General features: G+C 55.3%; 1 protein-coding gene across 1 annotated transcript; it reads left to right on the top strand.

The window, feature by feature from the left end:
• Positions 1 to 11438: 11438 nt before the first annotated feature.
• CHRM1 (cholinergic receptor muscarinic 1) lies at positions 11439 to 21544 on the top strand. Its single transcript, XM_031690796.2, has 2 exons — positions 11439 to 11528; positions 19069 to 21544. The coding sequence occupies exon 2, from the start codon at positions 19149 to 19151 to the stop codon at positions 20529 to 20531; it is 1383 nt and encodes a 460-aa protein (XP_031546656.1). The 5' UTR covers positions 11439 to 11528; positions 19069 to 19148; the 3' UTR covers positions 20532 to 21544.
• The last annotated feature ends 1701 nt before the right edge of the window (positions 21545 to 23245 follow it).

The raw sequence follows: 23245 nt of genomic DNA, 5'->3' as shown, positions 1-23245 counted from the left end.
CCAGAAAAGAACCCAGGATTCCTGGTCCTTGTACCAGTTCTGGGTCAGGGGGTGGAGGCGATGAGGAGCTCTGGCAGGGCCGCAGAGAGGCAGGGGCTGTGGCTGCCCCGCCCAGAAAGCTGACAGATCCAAGCTCGTCCACCCACCCCAAGGCCTGCTCTGGCCTCTTCCGGAGCTAATGGGACTCTACCCTGGACCAGGGATCCTGGCTCCTGCCGCATCCAGACACAGACACATACTGCCCCAGCGCCAGGGCGGGGAGTGGGGGCTGGTATGATCCGCACCTGGCTCTGCAGCTGCTTGGGCGAACGTGCAACCTCAGACTCAACACGCCAGAATCCCATTGGTCCCTTGGTCCCGGTCTCTTTCTAGACCCACCCCTTAGCCTTGGCCCTGCCCCCTGACTTCTGGCCCTGCCCCCTCACTCTACCAACCTAGCCTTCAGAGCCCCGGAGTCTCGGAGTCCGCCCCGCCTCGCAGCCTCTGCGCGGTCCCAGAGACCTGCCCGCAGGTTCGATCTCAAGGCCCCGATCACCTGGCCCCACCTCAGCGGGGAACGCGGGGACCCGCGCAGCCTTCTCTCTCAGCTCCTCCACCTGCTGCACTCTCCCCTTCCAGGTCAGATGATGTCCGGGGACGGTCCTCACCTGAGTGAGCCATGTGAGTGCCCCTTCCCCCACGCTGCCCCGCCCCTGTGCCCATGCCCCTCCTCTCTCTGGCCTTTCCAGTCTCCCAACCCAAACTGCACAACCACCAAACACAGGATTTCTGTCCATTATCTCACTAATCCTCCCGGGTTCCTGTGGGACAAGACCTGCTACCCGCATTTTACAAGGAACATCTTGTCCAATCCCTGGGCCGGGTCTCTGTACCTCTTTTTCTCCCTGGACCTTCCCAGTGGTGTGGCCGTCAGGCTCATCCTTCCAGAGTTTATGAGCTCACGGCTGGGACTAGGATAAAGTGCACTTGAAGTGCTCCTGTCTTTACTTAAAAGTTTGATATTTTGTTCGTCATGGATTTTTTTTGCATTAATTTGGATTTTTTAAATACTCCGTGTCTTGATTACTGAGGTTTTTGGCACCCCCTGAAATTCTGCACCTGAGGGGAGTACTTCACTCATCCCACCCTAGTCCCAGCCCTGCCCTGCACACACACCTTCCTCAGCTGCCCACTTCTCAGGGGACATTCAGAGCCTTTCATGATCTGGCCCCTGCCAAGGTCTCTAGGCTCTTCTCTCTGTGCCCACTGCCCCAGGCCCCAGTTCTTTGTACGGTCTCATCATCAACTTTATCTTGCAGAAACCCGACAGTTTGTTTACCATTACTGGGCAAAGATAACAGTAGTGCAAAGTCCTCTAGTAAGGGAAGTGCTCGGCATGTTCTAGGAACAGCAAGGCCAGTGTGGCTGGAACAGAGGAGTAGGAAATGAAGTGAAGAGGGGAGGAAAGGCTGATCACATGGAGGCCTTCCTTAAGATTGGAGCTTTACTCTGAGCAAGATGAGAAGTTGATAGAGCATCTTGAATGGTGGAAGGATACGCTTTGACTTATGTGTCAAAAATAACCTGTTCTTATGTGTTGAGAACAGACAATACATGAGTCTGGGTAGAAACAGGAAGACCAGTGTGGAGGCAGTTATCCGGGTGAGAGAGGACACTGGCTGAGACCACAGTGGATGTATAAATACACCCTGGATGCATTTAAGGAAGAGAAAACAGGATATTCTAGTGAATTCGATTTAGGATGTGAGAGAAAGAATGAAGCCAAGGATGACTGCAAGGTTTGGGGCTGAGCTCCTAGAAGGACAGGGTTGCCACTTACTGAGACAAGCAAGGCTGCAGATAGAGCAGGTTTGGGTTAGGGATGAGTCATGTCTGAGATGATTCTAGATGTCCAGGTGGCATTGGCAGGCAGCAATAACGAGAGGGTAACAATAATCATAGTTTCTGCTGCAGTATTAATCTGAGCCAGGTATTCTTCCATGTCTTAACTCATCTAATCCTCAAAGCAACCCTATGACATCGAGCCATTATAGGTCCCATTTTACAGTTGAGAAAATAGTGGATACACGAGTCTGGTATTCAGAGGAGAGGCTGGGCTGGAGACATAAATTTGGAAGTCAGCAATGTGTGGGTGGCATAAGTTCACCTGGGGAGTGAGGGTGAAGATCCCAGGGCTGAGCCCAGATGCTCCAAAGTTTAGAGAGCAGGAGGACAAGGAAAATCAGCAAAGGAGGGTGGGGAGCAACAGCCAGGGATGTAGGAGAACCAAGAGGAGGGTCCCCAGGAGCTCTGTACAAAAAATATTTCTAGAAAGAGGAAGTGATGAAGAGAAAGCACTTTGGTCATTGTTTTGTTTTGTTTTTTTCTTTTTTAATGGAGGTACTGAGGATTGAATCTCTTTCATGCTAAGCATGTGCTCTACCACTGAGCTATACCCACCCCCAAGAAAGCACTTTGGAAACTGCAAATCGGAATCACAATACAAGGAGACAATTTGAGGTTGGATACTAGCCACTGAATGCTTATATGGCCTACTGCAAGTCACAGGACCTCAGCTGCCACATCTGGAAAATGGGTCTTTACATCTTGTGACTGGTCCTGGTCCCCAGTCTCATCCCAGGACCACCTGCTGAGTTACGCTTACCACTTCAATCCCTCCCCTTGTCTCCTTCTGACCTCTGCCTTTACCTCTCTGCACCCCCCCTCTACCATTTACTTCACGAGAATATTCTAGTTCATAATCTATATTTTTTGCATCCAAGGTGTTCCCTCATCTTGAAACAGGCTTATGTTGGGGTGGAGGGGGTATTACTGTACATTTTTGTAGGGTTCACCTCTCACTCTGCCAATATGCGTAAGTGCTCTCCTCTGGCCCTGGCTCTCTTTTGACCCTGGCTTGGGCCCAAGGACCTGAGAGATCCAGCTAGGGAGAGGGAAGGGGCTACCTGTTAACTCCCTAGAACCCAAAATCTCAGATACGACTTTAGAGAGGAAGGCTGGGAGCCATGGGTGGGAAGTCGGACTAGGGTGGGGAGTTGAGGTTCAGGGTCAGGGGTCTGGAGCTGGGAACCAGGAGACTTGGGGCTAGAGGCCTCATAGAGGGCTGGGGAATAAGTTCTATTGATTGAGGACTGGAGGCTGGAGGTTGGGTAGGGGGAACTTGAGGCTGGAGCCTGGGATTTGGGACTAGAAAACCACATCCTGGAGCTATGGGCAGCCATCAATTGGCCCCTGCCATGAGGGCCCAGACAGCACCCTTCAGGCCTCTGGGGACCAGAAGAGATCTGGGAAGGGGCACCTAGACAGAGTTTGAGTTCTCCAGGGTTGAGCCAGGGAAAGTCACAGGGAGCCAAACACAAAGATGGACACATGAAGGAGCCCAGATATGGAAGTGTCCAGGAAAGGCTGGGGCCAGGGAAATGAGTCCTTGAAGGGGCTGAAGTCCAGGCCTGAAAGATGGACGGAATGCCTAAAATTATCACACATTGGAGCTACAGAGTTTCTAGATAAGCTAGTTCAGAGTGACTCAAATGTGTTCCTCAGACACCAGTCCTAAGAGATGCTCTACGTAAAAAAGATTCCATTTGAAATAAGTTTGGAAAACACTGCATATTCTCTCTGCCTCTCAGAGATTCTTAGTGCACATTTGCCATTAAAAGTCTCTGATAGGTTCCTGCACTAAAGAAAGCAGAAATTAATTTTCTATTTTATCATGGAAGCCTTTTTTTCTTATAACTTACACCTATTAATGTCCTGCAAAATAGACTTTGAGGGATACTAGGGTAGCCTCCCATTTTACTTCCAGGAAACCAAAGCTTCAAGAAGGGAAGTGAGGTGCCCAAGGTCTCATGAAGGAGAGGCAGAGCTGAGTCAAACCCTAAGTGTCCTATTCATCAAAGAACATCAGTGCTGGGAGAGTCCCCTGGGGCCATCTTGTCCATCTAATCTATCTTGGCCTCTATCCCCAATCTCATTTATGGATGGTAGACTGAGGCTGGGAGGAGGGCCATGACTATTTCTCTCCCACAAGGTTCTAGACTGGGCCCCCAACTTGACTTAAACAGTCTGGTGCCCTGACAACTACATAACCTCCATAACCAGATCCTCTCCAGCCAGGCCTACATCCACCCCACTGGGGCCAGCTCCCACTGATCCTTCCTCTACTTTTCTATAACCTTTTTTCTATTCTACGAAAGTTCTGGTCTGCTCTGGTACCTTTCTCAGGATCATCTTGTCTCAGCTCACTCATCAACCCCACAGCTTCTGGGCCCCGGTTTCTCCTGTTCCATCCCTAGTGCTGAGCACAGTGCCAGGCATAGATTCGAGACTGTTCCCTTAGGATGGTGCTGCATTATCAATCTGGAGGAAGTAGAATATGTTATAGGCTGCACTGTGAGGTTTTTAAACAAGGACGACTGGTTGAAAACTCTGGAGGCCTATCCCTGGAATAGAGGTCAAGGTTCCAGTGAGGATGGCTGAGCTGGAGCTGTGGTTTTATTCCTGTCTCCCCCAACCCTGGGTGGTTTTACAGAGTCACTCCCCTGGCTGTTGGTGTCAGAAAAGCTAGAGCAGACTGAGCATGTGTTCAAGGGAGAGATTCACATGCCTGGGAGAAAAACATGGAGACAAATACTTACCCCAGAAGTGAGATAGCTTAAGGCCCAAGCAAGGCTCCTTCCCACCATCCAAAACCCAGACCCAGCCTGGCTTCCTACCTCCCTCCCTGCACTGCTGCCATATTCTGTTGGGAGATCTCCTTTCGAGAAAAGGGCTTCCTTCCTCTGATAGGCACCCAGTGCCTCCCCTTCTGAGCCTCTGGTCCTCTGTGGGAAAGGGAAGGAGGGCGAGGAAGGTTGGTCCCCCACCTCTGAAGGTCACACACCCCCTATCCCTGTTATCAGGGCAGAACCCCTTCTCCATCTCCCCAGGGGACTCCAGCTTCAAGCAAACTCCTAATGTGCTGGAGGGAGAGGCAGCCTAGCCCGCAGGCCCCTCCCCCACCCCGGCCTCAGCCCTAGAGCTCTGGCCCTAACTCGATTGTGCACTGTTAATCACAGTGTGTGCCGGCCGGAGAAGTAAACAGGCAGCCCCCCAAGGTCCACTCAGACCCATCAATCCCCGCCCTGGTCAGGCCTCCTTCAGCACTGCAGCTGGCAGGAGGCGCCAAGGGGGTGGGGAAGGGAGACCACAGGGCTGGGTCGTGTTAGACCCTGGCAGAAAGGCTGATTGCCCTCTCAGTCCAGGGATCTGGATGGGGAGGAAAGGAGAACTGGGGGGTACATTGACATTGACATTGGGAGATCTTTAGGCTACGGACTAAAGCTATGATTGGGAGTGGACTGGCTTAGCTCTGGCACCTACTAGCCATGCAGCCTTGGACAGAATCTCTCAGAGCCTCAGTTTCCTCATATATAAAATGGGGATAGTAATCCTACTTAGTTGGGTTACTAAGAAAATTAAATTAGTTAAAACATGTAAAACACTGAGAACAGTGCTCACGCACAGCTGGAGCTATGTAAGTGTTTGTTAAAGAAAGGGGACAGCAGGATTAATGACTGGGAGAGACACTGGCCTCTCGAGCTCCTGGGATACCCCTTCGCCTTACAAATGGTTTAGAGAGTTCGCAAGTAGTTAGGCTCCAAGCTGGGAGCAAAACCTACTAACTGTGAAGGAATCTAACGGCAGAATGAGTTAACCAACATCTGTGGGCCTCAGTTTTCTATCTGTAAAATGGTGATCATAACTGCGCCAACATCTTGGAGCGGTTAGGAGGATTAAACGAGAAAGTGCACTAAAACGTTTATGAATGCGGCAGCCAGTAGCAAGTGTTGCAATCAAGGGCCATCAGCCCCTTTTTCTTCCTGAGAGCTGGATCTGCACCATCCCTTACCCACCCCTGCCAACGAAAAGCCTGTACTGTAGGCCACGAAGGAAGACTATGTACTACCATTCCTCTCCCTGCGAAGGAAAAGGGGCGCGCGACACCAGGTACATGCCATCCGCAAGCACCTCGGCGTCTCTCTGCCCCGGTCCTGGGCACGGAGGTGGGCGGGCCGCTAGAGGGCGCGGCGGGAGGTGAAGAGCGCGGTGCGTACCGCCGAAGCGGCCCCGGCAGCCCGCGCTGGGGCTGAGGTTTGGGAGCCTAGGCTCGGAGGTTCGCTATGCTGCGGGCGAGGAGGGTGAGGGACAAACCCCTGCCCACCGACGGACTTGCTGGTCCTGCTCGAGGGCGAGGATCTAGCCGAGAGATGGGTGAGAGAGTGAGCCGTCTTAGGCTCCACTCGCCCGGCTCCGCCCCACTCCTCGCCTTCGTGGGCTCTGAACTTCTGTCTCCGCCTCGGTGGGGACTCGACGACAAAGCGTACGAGCCCACGGGAGTCGCAGGGAGGGATGTTACCAGGAAAGGAAAGAAACTTAGCCAGGCCTGGGGCAGAAGACCCCGAAATCTGTCCTGCCTCACCTGGTCACTCCCTGGGCTCGGAGACTCAGCTAAGAAAAGTTGGGAAGAAGCCTTGGGCATCGGGACCTCAGGGATGGGCTCCAGCCCTAAGTTCCCGCTGAAGCGCCTCCCGATTTCTCTCCAGCAGTCTCACATCGGCCTAGTCCAGGGCCGGGGCGCCTATCCATGTGGCGGAAAGTGTGGGCGCCTGGCATCCACTGACCAAGTGAAGCAAATTCGATACCGTTAATCAGATTTTTCGAGCTGGTTTTGGCCGTAGACATTTGAGCGAGAAGCACGGGCCTCCACAGCGCTAGGAATAGCGCACTGTCCTAGGCCGGGGCCGCATGTCCACAGTGCGTCCAACTCCTAGGCAGCAGCAAGTGACCTGGACCCCGAGGTCCTGTCCTCATGGACAGGACAGAGAACGCTTTCGTACACCCTGTGGGAACGCAGCTCCCCCCCGCGGCCCGGTCCGACCGGGATCCAGGGACTCGTCCAGGATGCGTTGTCTCGGTTCCCAGCAATCACCACCACCACGAGATCCCGGGCATCTGGTTAACTCAGCCGCGTCGCCCCACCCGCTGCCAGGTCCAGGCAGCGTGGCCCGCAGGTCCAGGCCACACGAGACGCCACGCTCCGGGCCGCCCCGAATCCATCCTTTATTCGGAAGCTGACCTCGAGGCTTCCGGGCTGGTGAAGCGGAGCTCTTGCGGGCCCTCCACCTGCCCAGAGACTCCCAGCTTAGAACCAGGCGGGGAGGTGAAGCGCCCGGTAAGCGGAGGAGAAATGGTTTCTACGAGGCCTTAACTTCGGAACCAGATTCAGAAAACCCGTTTCCTGTTCAGTGACGCCTTTATTGTGGTCACTTTTGCCTCGGCCCGTGGGCGGGGCCTCTTTCTAGGCCAGCTCTATCCGCAGCCCCGCCCTGGATTTTAGTTTCTTATTTTGAATCTGAGAATTAGTCCCTCCCGGAGTCCCCGGCGTCGGAAAGGTGAGGCGGGAGCGGGTAACGAGGCTGAGGGCCTAAAAGACCAACCAGCTGGGCTTCACAGGTCTGATGAGGGCCAGAAGGATGGCCCACTCCCGCCTCCTTCTCCCAGAACAGAGGAAGCAGCACTGAGAAGTGGTAAGCATATCTGGGTTTGAACTTCTAAAGTGGGTTCAAGCCTAGGGTGAGGGTTACACGGGGGTCGGGGGAAGGCTGTGAGCGCACAGCGTGTGCACTCCCAGAGCTCGCTGACTTCCTTCCCCGACCTCTGCGCGGCATTCAGCCGGGATCCCCGACCTTCTCAAAATGCTTTTGAGATGCCTACACACTCCCACCCTGACCCCAGTCCCAAGATGGCCCCAGGCACACTGACCACACCCTATCCGAAACCCCGGGGATGCGCGCCGCTGATACATCCACTCATCTGTAAAATGGGAATAATAATAGAACCTCCCTCAGAGAGTTGTTGTGAGAAACAAACCAGTTAATGAATTAAGAGCTCTTAGCAGCGCCTGGCACGTAGTATGTGTTCAATACGAGTTATAAATAACAATAATAATGGCTTTCACTTGTAACGAACGCCAGTGCCAAGTTTAACCTGCAACTAATGATCCAACAGCGCTGTCGGGGAGGTATTTCTAACTGCCAAGACACTGATGAAGAAACAGACCTAGAGAGGGCCACTAACTTGCTCGGGGGAAGGTTCAGCTGGGAAGAGGCAGAGCTGGATTCGCACCCAAGGCAGCTTCTCTCCTCCTCCACGTGAGGAAGCTGAGAGAGGGGCCCAGCCTCGCGAGGCGACCCCGTGTTTCCTCGATGGCTTGGAGGCGTGAATCTTCCACCAAGCGACCAAAAATAGCAACCGACGGGAGCCGAGACCTCTGTGCCTGTAGGGTTCCCACTCCGCCGGAGAGAAAAAATTGGCTAAGGTCAGGCCCGGTCGCTCCCGGGCGGCGGGGGGTCGCGCGGGGGCGGGGCTGGACCCCCACGTGCGCCGCCTGCCGCTGCTTCGCCAAGCCCTTTGTCGCGAGCAGCCGCGTTCGTGCCGCACTCGGCGGCTTAAAATAAAGACAATGTTCCCAGCCTCCCTGCGGCTAAATCCGGCGCGGGTGCGGGGGCGGTGAGAGAGCCGGGTGGGAGAGCTTCTCCTGGCCCTACCTCCCTTCTCCCTCCCTGCCTCAGTTTCCCCATCTGGTAAGGGGACCTAGCCAAGTCTGGGCCAAGAAGGGTCATAGAGTAGGGGGAGGGGGGCGGGAAGGGGGCGTCATCCCCCTACCTCCGCGGCTGCACGGACTTAAGGAGCATACAAACCTCTTGGGGCAGAGAGGCACAATCAAGAGGAGGCAAGAGAGAGCTGGACACCCTCCTCTTCCGCCTACAAAATAAGTGTTTTTATTTCTAAAGGGACGTGTGCAGAGGCGGTGGGAGAAGAGAAAAGGAGACCAAGGAGGTTGGGGGGAGGGGGCAAGGAGAAAGCCTGATTCAGACTCGGAAATGGATGTTGAGCGTGGAGGCCTAACACCCCCACATTCAGCCACGTGTACGCGCACAAGTACACGCAGCCCACCGCGCGCACAAGCCGCAGCCGCAAACCGAGCACAGCCCAGCAGGGGGCAGCCGGAGTCCGCGCCCACGGGCAGGGACTGGTCCAGTTCTGATCCACCCCCGACCCTCTGGCTGACCCTGGCGTGGGAGGGGGTTGCTCGGATTCTTCTCTAAGCTGCAGTGTCTCCTGGACTTCAGAAGGGAGGTGGGCTGGGAGCTTGCTCTAGCCACAGCTGGCTTTGAGAAGCAGAGATGCCCCCACATGTACCTGCCACGTGTGCCCACCACTGGCTTGATGGCTGCTGGCCACGCCCCAGGGATTCTGGATTCTGCTCTACCTGGCTCCACTGGCAACAGGGCTTTAGCCTGAGGAAGCCCTGGGTTACCCTCAGGCTTCAGGATTGTGGGGGTTGCTTGACAGGGAAAGGGCAGGGGGCAAGATGGGAGGCAGGTCCCAACCACCTGACCCGCTCCAGAGCCCTGGGCTTAGAGCCAAGGGACATGAGTGCAAACACTTGCCCACCACATTTTAAACACACCTCTGCTCTTTGGTTTTCTCATCTGCACAGTGATGGTAATAGAGGATCCCCGGCCTTCCACCCCAGGGCTTCAGCATGGCCCAGTGGGGCAAAGCGCCCAGCAGACCAGTGGTAGCCTCTCCATCCCTCCTCCGTGGCCAGCTCCCCAGGAGGTCTCTAGGGCCAGGTGAGGGCTGTGTAGGACACAGGTCTCTACGGCAAAAAGCCCCCAAGGGCTCTATCTCTGCGGAAAAGCAACACAGAAATCCAAACCGGCCTGAGGGAGATGGGTGCCAGCCAAGCAGGGGGCCTAAGAGATGTGAGGAGGAAGGGCAGGTTCGCCATTTCCCAGGTGCACACCTGTGAGCCCTGAGTGGGAGTCAGGGGAGACAGAGTTTGACAAACTGGGAGGAGAGCTGTCTGTCTGCCTGTCTGTCTGTCTTCCAAGTGGAAGCTGGGGGTGGAACAGGCAGGGAGGTAGAGGCTGCCTCACTTGTCAGAATTAGCAAGTTCCACAGTTGGGCAACACTCAGACACACACCGAATACAGACACACACGTCCTGGCTCCAGACCGACAGGGCGACACCTGCATTTATATAGGCTGCATGGTGACATGCGTACTCAGGGACACACAGTTGCTGGGCACTCAGCAATGCATGGAGCAGGCACCGGGACCCTTACTCGTGCCTGCAAACCGGACACCCCTGTACCCTGACATCGGGCTGTGGATCAGGGACAGACGAGAACCCACAGCCCAGCATGCGGGCTCCGCCTCTCTGCTCAGCCCTGGGGCGGGTGCGCCAGCCCTCTGGGTCTGTTCCAAGTTAGAGCCTCTCACGTGAGGCCCAATGTGTCATTTCCAAACAGAAGGAATCTAGCTCCTTCGCAGCAGGGAGGAAGAGCAGGGTGTGGGGCTGGGTGGGTGGGCGCGTGGGCATGTGCAGGGGGCAGGGTGTGTGTGTGAGGGAAGCAGGCATGTGAATACTGGGGCGTGTGTGGTGGGGCATGGTGCATGCGGGTTGGGGGCTCTAAGGCTGGGTGGGGGAAGGACCCGGGGAAAACAGTGTGCCTTTGTGAGGGGTGTGTATGTGTGCAGCTGAGTCTGTGTGCATTGGGTGTGGGTGTTTGTCTCCCTGTATCCGCCTTCTCTCCCATTCTGGACTTTTAGCCTTTCTGGGCTCATCTTCTTCATGTCTTACCCCCTCCCTCTCGGGGCTCGAATTGGGTGCTCTGGTGGAGGAGGGGGCCACAGTCCAGGACCCAGTTCAACCCCGGACGCTGCCTGAGGCTTCTCTCCAGCTCCCCCTCCCTTCCTTTTCTCTCTTTCCTCCCTCCCTCTCTTTCCCTTCTCCCTCCCCCCCCCATCCAGGCTGGCGTGCCAGGGGGTGGGACATGCCAATCACTGGCTGTGCCTCTCCGGCTGCCAGCACAGGGTGCAGCTCCCCCCGGGAGCCAGGTGTTTGGGTCCCTGGAGACGCCGCCGGCCCCCGGAGAGGCAGTGGGGCTGAGGACCCTTCAGACCCCTCTCATGGTGAGTACATTTGGGAGGGCTTGGGAGGGGTTCCACCAAGGTAGGGGCAGGAGAAGCAGGGTCCTGAGAGCAAAGCAGGGACCAGGACTAGAAGGAAATTGGGATGGACTCCAGAGAGAGGAGGGGGCCAGGAGGGGTCGAGAGGCCAAGGGGGCTCCATAGCATTGGACACTGGCTACTCCAAATACCCCGGCTTCGAGTGTATATACACCTAACGTTTTTCTGGAGTTCAGCTGGTACAGGAGATGGAGACCCCCTTGGGAAACTGGACCTGGAGCCCAGAAAGGATTAGGTTGCCATGTAGCATACAGAGCCCCCAAGCCCCAGGGACAGAGTGGGGAGGGCAGGGAGCCAGGGGGTAACCCCTAATTAGGGTGCCAGTCCCAGAATATCCTCCTCTCCTCCCTCAGGGAACCCTGAATCCCACCACCCCCCTCCACCTTCAGCCCCTCCAAGATGGACTGAACCAGGCTGCTGGGCAGGTGGACAAGCCGGATGCTAAGGTGGGTGCCGGGCCAGAAGCCAGCAAGAGACCAGACCGAGGGCTCCAGGGCTCTCGGGGGACAAATGGGCACATGGACGGCCATGCCAGCCAGGGAATGTGGTCCTGATGTGTGCAGGGACCCAGAGGGCCCTCCCTGTGTCCATAGTACCTTGGGCTTCCGCAGGGCAGGTCTCAGTCCTATGTCCAGGTAATGCATGGATACTAACAGGCACCCATGCCGGTACCCATCCCAGTACCCCAGAGTCCACAATGTGGGGATAGGCTGGAAACCTGGAGCTCTGATTCTTGCAGAGTTGCCAGAGCTGGCAACTGAGGAGAGGGTGGGCAGCCTTCATTGGGTCACTCACACAAGTGCTGCTTGGGGGTTATCAGTGCCAGTGGAGAGGGATTTACCTCTTTCCACAGAACATACCTACAGCACCATCCAGACTGAGCCAGGGCCTCCTGCCCCACTGGCCGGAAGGAGTCAGACTGTCTCCTGTAGCTGGACAGTCTCCTGTCCCTGGGTAATCAGCTGCTCACTGATCTGTCCCCTGACCTCAGCCACTAAGCAAGCTGTCATCGCCATGAAGGCAGGAAAGGAGATGGAGAGTTGGGGCTGCAGGAGATGTGACTCTTGGCTCCCCGGCTAGGGCCTGGAGGTCTGAGAACTGGGTCCTGAAGTGCAAAGAGGAGTCCAGAGTGTCAAGAACCAGGTAGGCAGAGATCACATCTGACCTCAAAAGGAAACTCCCCATTGTACAGATGGAGAGACTGAGGCTGAGCAAGGAGAAGAGACATGCTCATGGTCACAGAAGGGATTTTCAGGGGTCCAGTTGGGGCTTGAATCCCATTCTCCTCACCCTCAGTGCAGCACTGAACTCCCACCTCCTTGAGCAGGATGATGGGGTGGGGGGAGCAGCGAGCTCTGTGATGGGAGCTTAGGCTCCTGGTGGCAGGCAGGCAGGCAGGCGGGGCGGGGAGAGGTGGGTGAATATCTCTGCTGGGTTTCTGTTCTGCTGTGATGCCATGGTGATGCCTAGAAAGATGGGGGAGGGAGGGCGGGAGGGAGAGAGAAGAAAGGAAATGGGGAGGGGAGCGCAAGGAGTGAAGAGCAGGGGGCATGCGGAGTGGAGGATGAGGGGCCAAGCATCTGGCATAGGTCTAGGGCCCAGCCTGCTAACTGCCAGGCTCTGGCATGGCCCGGCTAAAGTTGGGCAACTGGTTAAGGTCCATCAACAGTGAGAGTATTTGGCACTGATTCTAAGGATGACGCTCCTCTTCCGGCTCAGCAGCACATTTATGAGCATTTAACTGATGGCTGCTGCCGTCCCCAGGGCTAGCTGGCACTCCCAGTGGTGACTGTTGAGCCTGAAAAGGTGATCAATTGTATCTGTTTACCCCCTGGTTTCCAAGGCCAGGCATCAGAGGTGGAAGTTTTGTGCACCTGTAATAGGTCAAGAGCTACCTTCAGAGAAAAATTAACCCCAGGGGTAGGAGAAAGAGCCACCTCTGACAGGCTGGCTTCTGGGTTAAGGCCCAAGCAGAAGGGACGGGTCAGGAGGCCTGGCCAGAGAAGCACCCGCGCAGCACATGTGAGGTCCCAGCTGCCCAACCCCACAGCCCCCATCTTGTACCTCCTCCCCAGTATCGCCCATTCTCTCCAGGCAGGGTTCTGCCAACTTCCAGGTCCAGAACCACAAGATGGCTTCACTCCTCCCTCCTGAATCTCTTCCCCAGCACCCCCTCATTTTCTGCCTCCCCTTCTGCACTCTTTGGCCAGTGATAAGATTCAGGACGCCCTAGTGTTCAGGAATCCCTCTCCCCAGCAATCTCTCCCCTCCCCCTTCCTCTCACCAACCAGATGCCCAGCCCCTGGGGATTGGTCCAGGGCACTGGCGGTCAGCAATGGGGCCTGCCGGCCTGTCTGCTATGCTGAAGGCTCTGATCTCATCCCTTAACTCTTTGAGCCCAGGCTGGTGTTTCCTCCTCCAACACTGACAGGCGCCCTCCCACGCCTGTGCCTTCTCGGCAGCAGGTGAGGCAGGGTTTCCTTGATCCATTTTACAGATGAGGATGTTCTTAGCTATTTTTCTCCCAGCCTTTCAAGCCAGGCAGGGCCTCACCAAGGGGACAGAGACCTGGCAGGTGAAGGGATGCAGGAACCGGAGGGAGCAGGTGGACCACACTCTGGAGATGGTTCAAGCCCCCTACCCCCGTACGCCTGGCTGGCTCATCCTCATGTCCATGGGCCTGAAGTCAATCAGGAGGACTCCATGTGCACATTCATGGATTTATTCCTAAGATATTTACTGCTGTGTGCCAAGCCCTGGGATAAAGCAGCAAATGAGGCAGACACAGCCCCCACCCTGCCTCTCAGAGAGCTACGCTAGGCCACCCCCTTCCCGCATCATACATCACACAGATAGATGACAGGCTGTCACACACACAGGCCAGATTCTAAAGGAAGGGCTGATTCCTCGCTGTTGACTGATTCAGACTAGGGTTTGGCCAAGCTAGTCAAGGTGGGCAATGAGGCTGTTGAGCCCCCCATCCCCACAAAAGCAGTTTAGAGTAGAGGCCCAAGAGATTAGTCCCAGAGGCAGACTACCTGGGTCCAAATCCTGATTGCATCACTGATGAGCTGTAAGTTCCTTAGGGTCTGAAAGCCTCATTGCGCCTTTTGCAAATTGAAGATAACAGAGCCTACTTCCCAAGGCTTTGTAACAGGTCAATTAAATCATGTGTGTATTGCTTAAAGCCATGTCTGGTTATAGTAAGCAGTCTGTAAATATTAGTTGCTATGATAATATTAATAATATTATTAAAACTCCCAACGACCTTCATCAGGAAGCAACAGCCCTGGGCAAAAAAGCACCTCCTGCTTCCTTACCAACTTCCTGTACCCTAGACACCCTCAGAGGATGAGTCCAACCCACCCCCACAGACTCCCCGCTCTCATGTCTTATTCTCACTCAGCAGGGCACCCACCCTCACACATAACACTCATCCTACTGAAAGGTTACCAGGTTGGGACAATGACTTGCCCAAGATCACACAGCAAGACAAGAGCAGAGACAGGGCTTGAAGCAAATGCAGCCCCAAGGACTTCCTTGAAGAGCCTCCCCCCAGCCCTTGCAATCCCCATTGACCAACCCCCCAACCCCCATGGATGTTTGCACAGAATACCTACGCAAATACAGCTTCCAGCCCCTCCCTTTCAACCAGATGGCCAACCCCAAGCCCCTCCTCTGTAGAAATTCTGGAGCTGCTGCTGAACCCCAGCACCCTGACTCTCAGCCAAGGGCTCATCCCCGCAGGGGATTCAGCCACATCACTGGAAGCTGCGTTCTTTCACAACCGTCATCTTGCTGACCCCCTCGTCCCGGGGTAGCCTTGAAGAGGCAGAGGATTGCCTCTAGTAAGGAGTTAAGGAGTCTTGCCCAAGGACACACAGCAGGGACCTTCTCCAGAGCAAATTACTGTCCCAGAGGGGTCTGGGGGAAGACTCCCAGCTTCTGATTATGGAGGAGAGGCAGAGTCATTGATGCTGGGCTGCATCCCAGGGGCTCAGAAGGTCCAGGACATGGCAACAACCAGAGTCCAGTTCCCCAGAACCCCTACCCTCTCCTTCCCCCAACTGTCCCCAGTGGGAGGACTTAGCCCTCACAGCTCATAGGTGGGGCGTAGAGGGTCACCAAGTAGAAAGAACACAGAGCTTGAAGCCTGCAGGTCCAGGGCCTGGGAGAAGATAAGTGAGCCTTCAGCCTCTGCAGCCTTGCCTTGGGGACTTGGATCCTTTCTGTTCAGTATCTTAAGACGTTGGTTTCAGGACCCTGTAAAATCTCTCCAGATGTCCGGCTGGCCCAACCCCTACACTGTACAAATGAGCAATCTGGGGACCAGAAAGGGCCATATCTGGTATCTGGAGAGGAAGGGGCAGGGTGAGAGGTGGCTGAGCCATGGATCGGAATGAGGAATTGGGGATAATAACAGAGGACTTTGAGTGTCATTTCAGTGCCAGGCATTTTGGATACTATTATCCCCATCAGCTGGGGGCTGCGGGGCTGCAGGCAAGGAAAGGTTAAGTCATTGCAGATGATCACGCAGCTAGAAGGGACAGCTTGGAAATTCAAATGCAGGTCTGTGGTCCACAATGCTGGCATTAGGGTGAGGTACCCACCTAGGAGCAAAATTTAAGGGTGGAGGGGCACAAAAGTCCTTCACTAATCAAAATAAGTAATATTATAATGTAATATTTTTATAAATCGAATAGCAACCTGCAGCCCACAGGCGGTCTGTTTTTGTAAATCAAGTTTCATCAGAACAAGGGCCAGGATTAGGCTGAGGATAGGTGATAGGAGTGTTTATGCAAGGACAGGGTTGGCCCTATCTGTTTAAAATTGTGTTCAGGATCGATGTTTTGCATTGATTTCTACCCTTTAAATACTGAATTCAAATTAAAATTTCTTGATGACTGAGTTTGGGGCACCACCTTAAATTTTGCACCCAAGGCGAGTGCCTCACTCTCCTCACCCTAATCTTGCCCCTGATGTGGTGAAGAGACCAAGTACGATGATAGAGTGGCCAGCCCTGACGGCTGCACCGTGCCCAGGCAGACGGGAGACCCCTGCAGCTGCGAAGGGTGCAGCCTCTCAGGCCCACGAGCTCCTCTTCTGACTCAGCCTTTGCAAGTCTTTGATCAGGGGGCCACTCGGGGCTTCAGAGCTGCTCTGAGGCACCTAGGGGTTGGGGTGTCAGGGGCCAGCACTCAGCCTAGGAGCCGGGAGACCTTGGGCCACCTGATGCCGTCTTCCCCTTGTGCTCTGGGCCTTACTTAGTTGCTCCGTTTCTTTCAAGGGCATTAAACAGCCCTGAGTTCATAAGATCAAAGGGACAAGGGCTGTGCAGGGCCACCTGTCAAGGTTGGTTTCCACCAAAGCCCTCACAGGGAAAGCCCCAGCGCAGGCAATCTGATCCCAGCCTCCCGCCCAGCGCCCAACTTCAGTTAGGGGAGGAGGATGCAACAAAACTCCATAACCAAGATAAATAATATTTTAATGTAATACTTTTTGAAAATTCAAATGGGCAAAACTCTGGCCCCCAGACTGACCATCCGTTCTGATAAATAAAGTTGCATTGGAACAAACTGCTTGGGCTCCAATCTTGGTTCCTACCTGCCCTGTGTGATCTTGGGCAAATTCTGGTGCTTTTCTCAGCCTCAGTTTCTTCATCTGTCAAATGGAGAGAAGAGCAACCCCTAGGTCATAGGTTCCCTGTTAAGTACAGAAGTACTTTAACTGGCACTCAGGGATGCTAAAGAACTGCAGTGACCATTATTATTAGTTGCTGTTGTCATAGCACTGGAAAATTTTAATCAAAGTGGCAGACACTCCTAGGCATTGCTACTGGTGTTAAGAATCAATGGGTGGGGGAGGGTACAGCTTAGTGGTAGAGCACACTTAGCATGCACGTGGTCCTAGGATCAGTCCCCAGTATCTCCATTTAAATAAATAATAAATAAGCCTCCCCCTACCAGAAAAATAAAATAAAACAATTTGGGGGAAAAAAGTGTCAATGGGATCTTGTAGCAACCTATAATGAGAAAGAATATGAAAAGGAATGTATGTATGTATAGGTATGACCGAAGCATGATGCTGTAGACCAGAAATGGACACAACATTGTAAACTGACTATACTTCAATTAAAAAATATAATTAAAAAAATGTTTAAACCAGGAATAGGAAAGTGAAAAAAAAAAGAGTCAGTGGGAACTTAGTGCTTACCATGGACCAGGGCTGTTCTAAGCACTTTTACATCTGTTGACTCTGTAAGTCTCACAGTAATTCCTTGATTTATAGCCAGGGACTAGCATTATCCCCATTTATCAGTTGAGGAAACCAAGGCACAGAGCAGTTACATAACTAACTGAGACCACACACCCAGTACACGGTGTAGCCTGGATAGTCAAGTGCAGACAGTCTGAACCCAGAGTCCGGGTCCTTCAACCAGGATGTCACATGAGCCCCCTCATGTGCAGGTTGTTCCCAGCACATGAGCACTGACAGCCACAGCCTTTCTGGCTTGTTCTGTCACACTCGGAACCCCTCACACTGGGAGTCACTGTCTCCTGGCAACAGTTCACCCCAAGTCGCACACACTCCGGGTCACACACCATCACAGCCACACACCACCGAGGCCATCCATCACACAGCGACCCCCCTCGCAAACACAGCACTCTTGTCTCTCTGTCACAGACCAGGTCTCAAGGAACAGTAGGGCTTGCTGGATCCCTGCCCAGCGTCTCTCCCTTAGAATTTTTCCAACAACCCAGCACCTAGAGCCACAGCCACAGGTAACTGAAGACCTCGATGTCTTCAGTAAACAAATGGGTGCCTGACGCCCAGAACAGGAGGGACCCAGACAAAACATAGCACATACAGCAGCAAGGCCATGGCTGAGCAGTGGGGACCTCTGCCCGGCCAGTAGCTGCTAAGAGTCCTGGCTTTTCTCTCTACCCACCCTTAGTGCCTGGGCTGGACTCCAGCTTCAGGAAAGTCTGGGGGATCTTCCTGTTCCCCTTGCTGCCCCCCACTCAGCTGGGGCCCGGGAACAGAGTGGGGAGATGGAGGGGGCCTCCCACGCCCCAGCTGGGGCCAGACTCCCGCTTATCCCGGAGCTGAGGCCCTCGCCCCTGCTGCCTGCTTTTACTCCAGATCTTTTATCACCAGGCAAGTGTCCGCGTCCAGTATGACTTTCCCTGTTGTTCTCACAGAGGGTCCAATCTAGCCCCAGACTGCATCTTTCTCCCCCTCTCTCTCTCTCTCACACACACACACAAACACACAGCCCCTCTGCTCCCATCTCTTTCCACCTGTCCTCTCTGGAGCCCTCCCCTGCCTTCCCATCCGTCCTTATTTGATGGACGAATCCCTCTGGATCTTCACATCCTCAGAGAGCGAGCGAGAGAAGTGGGTTCTGAGCATCCTCACCACCTGGGTCCCCATGGCCACGCCTTGTAGCTGCTCAGAGCCATGGGTGCCTCAGTGAAATAGGGATCATCAGAGACATTCCCCCTACAAATGTTCAACAATTAAATTAGACAATTCAGTTAAGTGCTTGGCACTGTGTCTGGCAGGTGGTCACTACTCAGTAAAGGAGAGTTTTGATGAAATGGAGTAAAATGCTTTGAAAATTTAGCAGTACCTTATACAGAGCGAGTCTCCTCATCCGGCCACACGTGTGAAGCAAGACAGGCATTAAAAGCAATTTCCTGATGAGAACACTGAGGCTGGAAGTCTGAGTGGTGAGGCTGGAATGAGGACTCAGGTCTCTGGATTCCAAGGCCATCCTCCTCCCCCCATGCTGCTGGTAGATCCATAATCCATTTGTGGCTGGGAAAGTGCATTATAAATGACCAGGTGTGGGCACCACTAATAGGGGTGATGTTGTCTGGCCTGCAGCTCGGAGAGGGCAGAGGCTGCGTTCCCAGCACCTTCTACTCCGGGCTCTGGGAGATGTCCAGTGGCCCAACCCAAGCCCATGTCCTCTCTTTTCAGGTCATGACTGCCCCCTGAGGAAGCCCTGCTCTGTAACTCGAGGAAGGGGCTGCCCCCCACCCCGACCCCACCCAGCCACCATGAATACCTCAGCGCCACCTGCCGTCAGCCCCAACATCACCGTCCTGGCACCAGGAAAGGGTCCCTGGCAAGTGGCCTTCATTGGGATCACCACGGGCCTCCTGTCACTGGCCACGGTGACGGGCAACCTGCTGGTTCTCATCTCCTTCAAGGTCAACACGGAGCTCAAGACAGTCAACAACTACTTTCTGTTGAGCCTGGCCTGTGCCGACCTCATCATTGGCACCGTCTCCATGAACCTCTATACCACGTACCTGCTCATGGGCCACTGGGCTCTGGGCACACTGGCCTGCGACCTCTGGCTGGCCCTGGACTACGTGGCCAGCAATGCCTCCGTCATGAACCTGCTGCTCATCAGCTTTGACCGCTACTTCTCCGTGACCCGGCCCCTGAGCTACCGCGCCAAGCGCACCCCACGCCGGGCAGCGCTGATGATCGGCCTGGCCTGGCTGGTTTCCTTCGTCCTCTGGGCCCCGGCCATCCTCTTCTGGCAATATCTGGTAGGGGAGCGGACGGTACTGGCCGGGCAGTGCTACATCCAGTTCCTCTCCCAGCCCATCATCACCTTTGGCACAGCCATGGCCGCCTTCTACCTCCCCGTCACGGTCATGTGCACGCTCTACTGGCGCATCTACCGGGAGACGGAGAACCGGGCCCGGGAGCTGGCGGCCCTGCAGGGCTCCGAGACACCCGGGAAGGGGGGCGGCAGCAGCAGCAGTTCAGAGCGGTCCCAGCCAGGGGCTGAGGGCTCCCCGGAGACCCCTCCGGGGCGCTGCTGTCACTGCTGCCGGGCCCCCCGGCTGCTACAGGCCTACAGCTGGAAGGAGGAAGAGGAGGAGGACGAAGGCTCCATGGAGTCCCTCACATCCTCGGAGGGTGAGGAGCCTGGCTCCGAGGTGGTGATCAAGATGCCCATGGTGGACCCCGAGGCGCAGGCCCCCGCCAAGCAGCCGCCCCGGAGCTCCCCGAATACGGTCAAGAGGCCGACCCGGAAGGGGCGTGAGCGAGCGGGCAAGAGCCAGAAGCCCCGTGGGAAGGAGCAGCTGGCCAAGCGCAAGACCTTCTCGCTGGTCAAGGAGAAGAAGGCGGCTCGGACCCTGAGCGCCATCCTGCTGGCCTTCATCCTCACCTGGACGCCGTACAACATCATGGTGCTGGTGTCCACTTTCTGCAAGGACTGCGTTCCCGAGACCCTGTGGGAGCTGGGCTACTGGCTGTGCTACGTCAACAGCACCATCAACCCCTTGTGCTACGCGCTCTGCAACAAAGCCTTCCGGGACACCTTCCGCCTGCTGCTGCTCTGCCGCTGGGACAAGCGTCGCTGGCGCAAGATCCCCAAGCGCCCTGGCTCTGTGCACCGCACTCCCTCCCGCCAGTGCTGATGGCCCCCTCGCCTGCCTCCCTCCATCCCAGTCCCTGGTCGGAAGCGGGGCTGTGACCTCAGACCTGGGGCCCCAAGGTCACCATCCTGCACAGCCCAGAGAGACCCTGCCGACTTTCCACACTTTGCAGGGAGGGGAACCCGGGGAACGGGTTTTTCTGTTCCCTGCTGGGTGGGAATGGGCTCTTCACCAGGAAGAAGGTCCAGGAGGAGGATCCGGGCTTTGGATTCCTTGTGTGTGTTAGGCAGGAAGTCTGTCCAGAGCCAGCCAGTGGGGAGGGCCAGGAGAAAAGAGGTAAACCGTGCAGTTATCCCGGCCCAGGGGCTGGCCTGCATGCAGTGGGAGATGGCACCCCCCTCCCCACCGCCAGCAGGGAACTGACACCAACCACAGAGAGAAAAGCTTGGCTCCAGGGAGCAGCCCCCCGCTGGGGACCTCCTCCCTCCCCAGGCACAGCCCACTCTGCTGGGCCCTAAGCATAGTCTCCAGGATTGTCCATCCACCCGACACATGTGCCCGGAATGTCCCTACGTGGGTCATCCCCAGGACAATTGTCCAAGCATCAGCAGGACAATGACATCAGAAGGGACCAGCTTGGTCAGTCACACATCAAGTCCCAAGGCAGCACCAGGACCAGGAGCCAGTGGTCCCAACTGTCCCATTATGTCTTTTCCCTGGGAGTGAGGGGCAGGGTGACTGCTCTCCAGCCCCACAACTGTACCCCCTGCCCCAGAGAAACCCTCAGTCCCTCCCTCCCTGGCTCACAGGTGCCACCCGGAAAGATCTGTCCCATCAGATCTCGCCAGACCTCCCGCATGCTGCCTGCCTCTGGCACCCCCTCCACAGGCCTGGCCCAGCTGACAGATTCTCTCCTGTGAGTTCCCCAGTCTGACCCGTGCATGGCCTCCCAGCCACCCTTATCTCCAGGCTCAGCCTGGCCCCAAATGTTCTTTCCTCCCAACCTCAGCAAGTGCTGAGTCTGTGAATAAAGCCACATAACCAGCAGGCGCCAAGGGGCCTTCTTCCCTGTGTTGGCTCAAGGACTCGGTCTTAAGCCAGGGCAGGATGGGACAGGGAGGGCCTAGGTACTGTGGGAAATGGGCCACTGCCCTGAAGGTGGTCCCAGGAGGAGCAGCACTGAGTGGCTGGATCTACTGAAACCTCTGGGCCGCGGCACCCAGCATCTCCAGCTCAGGTGAGTAGGGATGTAACGGGCAGGCCTGGCTACTGGAAGGAGGGCGACGGTGAAATAAACTGTCCCTGGCCACAGCCCAGCAAGTTCGTCATCAGCTTTGCCAAATGGAGTGGCTCTGGGGCCCTTGTTACCCTCAGGTAAACAGAACTGCTCCAAAGCCCCATTTACAATGGGGAGACTAAGGCCCAGGGTGACCCCCCACAAAGCAACACCCAGGCTTCTGGGGAGTTCACAGCCCTGCAAAGCACTCCGCAAAGAGGCCCCTCAGGCCAGGTTATAAGGCACTTCATTGGTGACGGGGCCCCAAACTCTAAAGCCTAGAGAGGTTGATTCTGCAGCACAGAGCAGTGGTTCTCAAAGTGTGGTTGTCATCAGGTATCCTCAAAGCCACCCAGAGGTTCTGTCATGGGCTGGAACACGGGAACTCAGTAAAGTTTTTAAACTTACGGTTATAGTTTATTACAGCGAAAGGATACAAATTAAAGTCAGCGAAGGACAAAAGAGCACAGAGTCCAGGAGAGACCAGCTGCAAGCTGCCACTTGTCCTCTCCCAGGGGAGTCACAGGGACAGCATTTAATTCTCCCAGCAACAGTGCATCACCAGTGAGGGGTCTGTTTCAGTTGTATAAATTATTGCCAACCAGGAAAATTGAGCCAAATCTTGGTGTCCCATGTTTACTGGAGGTTGCTCCTTTAGATATGGCTGACCTCCCACATGGCTGACCTTAGTAACTCATCTTCAGCCCCTCTAAAGGCTCAACTGATACCACAAGACCCATGGCCCCCAGGTAAACAGAGGCACTCTTATCAGGCAGGATATCCCTGGTCAGGTTTAGGGGCTATGTCCCAGGAGCCAGGAAAGGGCTAAACCTTTCTTTGGAATGTGGGGGGTTTGGACAACCCAGACCTGCGGAGTTAATCCTTCACTGCACAGTGGTCCTGACCAGGAGCCTCAGTATCACCTGGGAACTTGTTAGATCTATAAGTTCTCAGGCTCAGCTCAGGTTTACCGAATCAGAAACTCTAAGGGTCGAGCCGAGCCATCTGTTTCAACAAGTCCTCCAGGTGATTGTGATGCAGGCTACAGTTTGAGAAATGCTGGCCTAGAGGAATGAGATCCTGGGTGGAGCTAAACCCTTGCAGAGAGAGGAAGTGAAGATTCACCCTACACACAGCTGTCAGGACTCCCAGAATCCTTGGGAAAGGAAGCTTCCAACACTATGGGCAGGGGCAATCCACTGCAGAGGTGGACAGGACAGGCTGGCAGGCTCACGGCACTGTGGAGAATGACTGTAGGACACAGAGCCCATCCTCCCCTCCCACCAGCACAGCCTCTGGGTTGTCAGCTCAAGACCCTGGGAGGGTCCCTCCCTTACCACTGCTTAGCCCTGATCCCCCTTTAGGGCTAAATGCCCTGCCCTGTGTTGAAGCCATTGGTCCTGGGAGGTGGAGGGACTGAGGAAGCCAAGGAGGAGCATTGGGATCAGACTGGCAGACCTCCACTGGAGGCTAGGAGTTG

Source organism: Vicugna pacos, chromosome 10, assembly GCF_048564905.1.
Source record: "Vicugna pacos chromosome 10, VicPac4, whole genome shotgun sequence".
NCBI lineage: Eukaryota > Metazoa > Chordata > Mammalia > Artiodactyla > Camelidae > Vicugna > Vicugna pacos.
The sequence above is the reverse complement of the archived record's forward strand: the minus strand, read 5'-3'. Positions and strand labels throughout refer to the sequence as shown.